Genomic DNA, 2,795 nt, shown 5'->3' with positions numbered 1-2,795 from the left:
AGCTCAAAATTATCTCTGAGTTCAGATCCAGAAATCTAGAAATTAAGCAGAACTGTCCCAATCTTCCACATTCCAAATTGTAAAGAAATTATTTCTTATTATTGTATTTTATTTTTTCATTTACTTATAGTTTGCTTTGGACCATACCTAGCAAAGTTAGAATGGGCATGTTTTTAGCACTGTCTAAGAAATTACTGCTGGCAAAACTTAAGGGACCAGAAGCAGTGTTGGGGATCTAACTTAGCTTGACCATATGCAAAGCAAGCAACCTACATGTGGTACAAAATCTCTGGTGCCTTGAAAGAAATTCTGGGTCATATATGCAAAGATGCAAATTTAAACATTCTTTTATGTCTGATTCCCATATAAACTATCTGTCCTCATTTAAGATTTACTTATCATACGGAAAACCAAGATCTCCAACAAATTGAATACCATTAAACGATTCAAAAGTACAAAGCATGTGAAATCATGTCAAATAATACACTAATTAATTGACATTTGAAACAGAATACAAGGGTAGGAAACACTTTTTCCTTTTCTTACACTAATTTCCCTCCCTTTTACACACAGATCATGAAGACCCACAAGCTAGGAATGAGAAATCACACAGCAATAACCACATTCATCCTTCTGGGATTGACAGATGACCCACAGCTGCAGATTCTACTTTTTATACTTTTACTTATCACCTACATGTTGAGTGCTGTTGGAAACCTGACCATCATCATTCTCATCTTTGTGGATGCCCACCTTAAAACTGCCATGTACTATTTCCTGCAAAACTTTTCCTTCTTAGAAATCTCATTCACATCTGCCTGCATCCCTAGATTCTTGTACAGTATAGCAACAGGAGATAGAACCATTACCTATAACTCTTGTATATGTCAGCTATTTTTTGCATGCCTATTTGGAATAACAGAATTTTTTCTTCTGGCAGCCATGTCTTATGATCGTTATGTAGCCATCTGCAAACCCCTTCATTACATGACTATCATGAATCCCCTGGTCTGCAAAAGACTTATTTCTGGCTGTTGGATTACAACACTTGTGCTCTTAATCCCACCACTTGGCTATGGACTGACACTGGAATTCTGTAACTCTAAAATTGATCACTTTATTTGCGATTCTAATGCTCTTATGAGGATCTCATGTTTTGATACAGAATTCATAGAGAAGTTGATTCTTGTCTGTTCTGCGTTTATCCTACTAGTGACTCTCATGTTTGTGGTTTGGTCCTATGGAAGTATCATTCAGACAATTCTTGGGTTCCCCTCTGCTCAGCAGAAGAAAAAGGCATTTTCCATCTGTTCCTCCCACATGATTGTGGTTTCTATAACTTATGGCAGCTGTTTATTTATCTATATCAGACCTTCTGCCAAAGATGAAATGCTCACTAATAAAGGAGTATCGCTATTAGTTACGTCCTTATCCCCCATGTTAAACCCATTTATTTATTCTCTGAGAAACAAACAAGTAAAACAGGCTTTCAGTGACTTTTTAAAAAAATTACTACACTTGGAACCACAAAGGTATCACAGGGGTTAAGGAATTGTGCCTTCTGCGTAGCTATAAGGGTAGTTTGTTTGCTAAAAACAGCAAATGAAAACCCTAAGCATCTCCTAGTGTGACACTACTTTAAACGACAATAACAACAAAGTCCCTCAAGAAAAAAACCCAACAATTTCTCAGAAATTAAGCACTGTAGCACTGTAGTACTGTTGTTCCGTTGTTCATCGATTTGCTTGAGCAGGCACCAGTAACATCTTCATTGTGAGACTTGTTGTTACTGCTTTTAGCATATCAAATACACCATGGAGAGCTTGCCAGGCTCTGCCATGCAAGAAATCAAGAGCATGGGAAATTAAACGTGAAGTAAACTCAAGCAAGCCTTATATATTTTCTTCCGTTCTGATCTGCCCTCAATTTATAGCAATAGTGAGATCAAGTCATTCTTTTTCATATAGACTAGCTCTCTGACTTTGAAAAGTGGAAACATCTAAATGGAACTTACTTTAGAAATCAATAATAATCTGCCTTATATTGGTCCTCAATATGTCTATGCAAATGATTGTTATGTGTATTCCATATCTATTTGTAATCTCTTCATACATGCATGGCAGAGAGTCTCTTTTTTTTTAAATTTTTTATTGTGGAAAGTTACAAAGTTACAAAGTTTTCAGGTTTAAATCTCAGTTATACAATGCTCGAATACCCATCCCTTCACCAGTGCTCATATTCCACCACCAAGAATCCCAGTATAGCTCCACCCCGCCCCTTCACACCCCAACCCCCCCACGCCCCTAGCCCCCCCACCCTAAGCCCCCCCCCGCCTGTGTAACTAATAAATTTCACTTTACTTTCACTTTGATTGCATACAATATTTCAACAAAAACTCACTATTATTGTTTGGAGAGTCTCTCCACTAAAGTCAGACCTGCTGAAAAGGAAGCATTAGATAATTTGTTTTCCATTGCTGAGGATGAAGAAGTGTGAGGTCGAGTGACCACACTTAGCGGCCTCTCAGTTTTGGGTTTCTGTAATTTAGTATTTTAGTAACTAAGTCCAGAGAGATATCTGCCAGAAGTTGCATCGTTGCCAACTTGTACTTCTCAGTTACATTATATTCCACATATGAGTGCAATCTTTCTATGTCTGTCTCTTTCTTTCTGACTCATTTCACTCAACATGATACTTTCCATGTTGATCCACTTGTATGCAAATTTCATGACTTCATGTTTCCTGACAGCTACATAGTATTCCATTGTGTAAATATACCAGAGTTTCTTTAGCCA

At 37.4% G+C, this 2,795-nt stretch overlaps 1 protein-coding gene across 1 annotated transcript; it reads left to right on the top strand.

Moving 5' to 3' along the window:
• The first annotated feature begins 597 nt into the window (after positions 1-597).
• Positions 598-1,548, top strand: LOC101557395 (olfactory receptor 6C2-like). The gene has a single exon (XM_004601877.2). It carries the CDS (start codon positions 598-600, stop codon positions 1,546-1,548), a length of 951 nt encoding a protein of 316 aa, XP_004601934.2.
• Positions 1,549-2,795: the final 1,247 nt, after the last annotated feature.

This window comes from Sorex araneus, chromosome 2 (assembly GCF_027595985.1).
Source record: "Sorex araneus isolate mSorAra2 chromosome 2, mSorAra2.pri, whole genome shotgun sequence".
Lineage (NCBI taxonomy): Eukaryota > Metazoa > Chordata > Mammalia > Eulipotyphla > Soricidae > Sorex > Sorex araneus.
This window is presented reverse-complemented; position numbering and strand designations above follow the sequence as displayed.

What these genes read in the sequence shown, in the direction of transcription:
- LOC101557395 (XM_004601877.2), top strand. Translation starts at nt 598, where the DNA reads ATGAGAAATCACACAGCAATAACCACATTCATCCTTCTGGGATTGACA.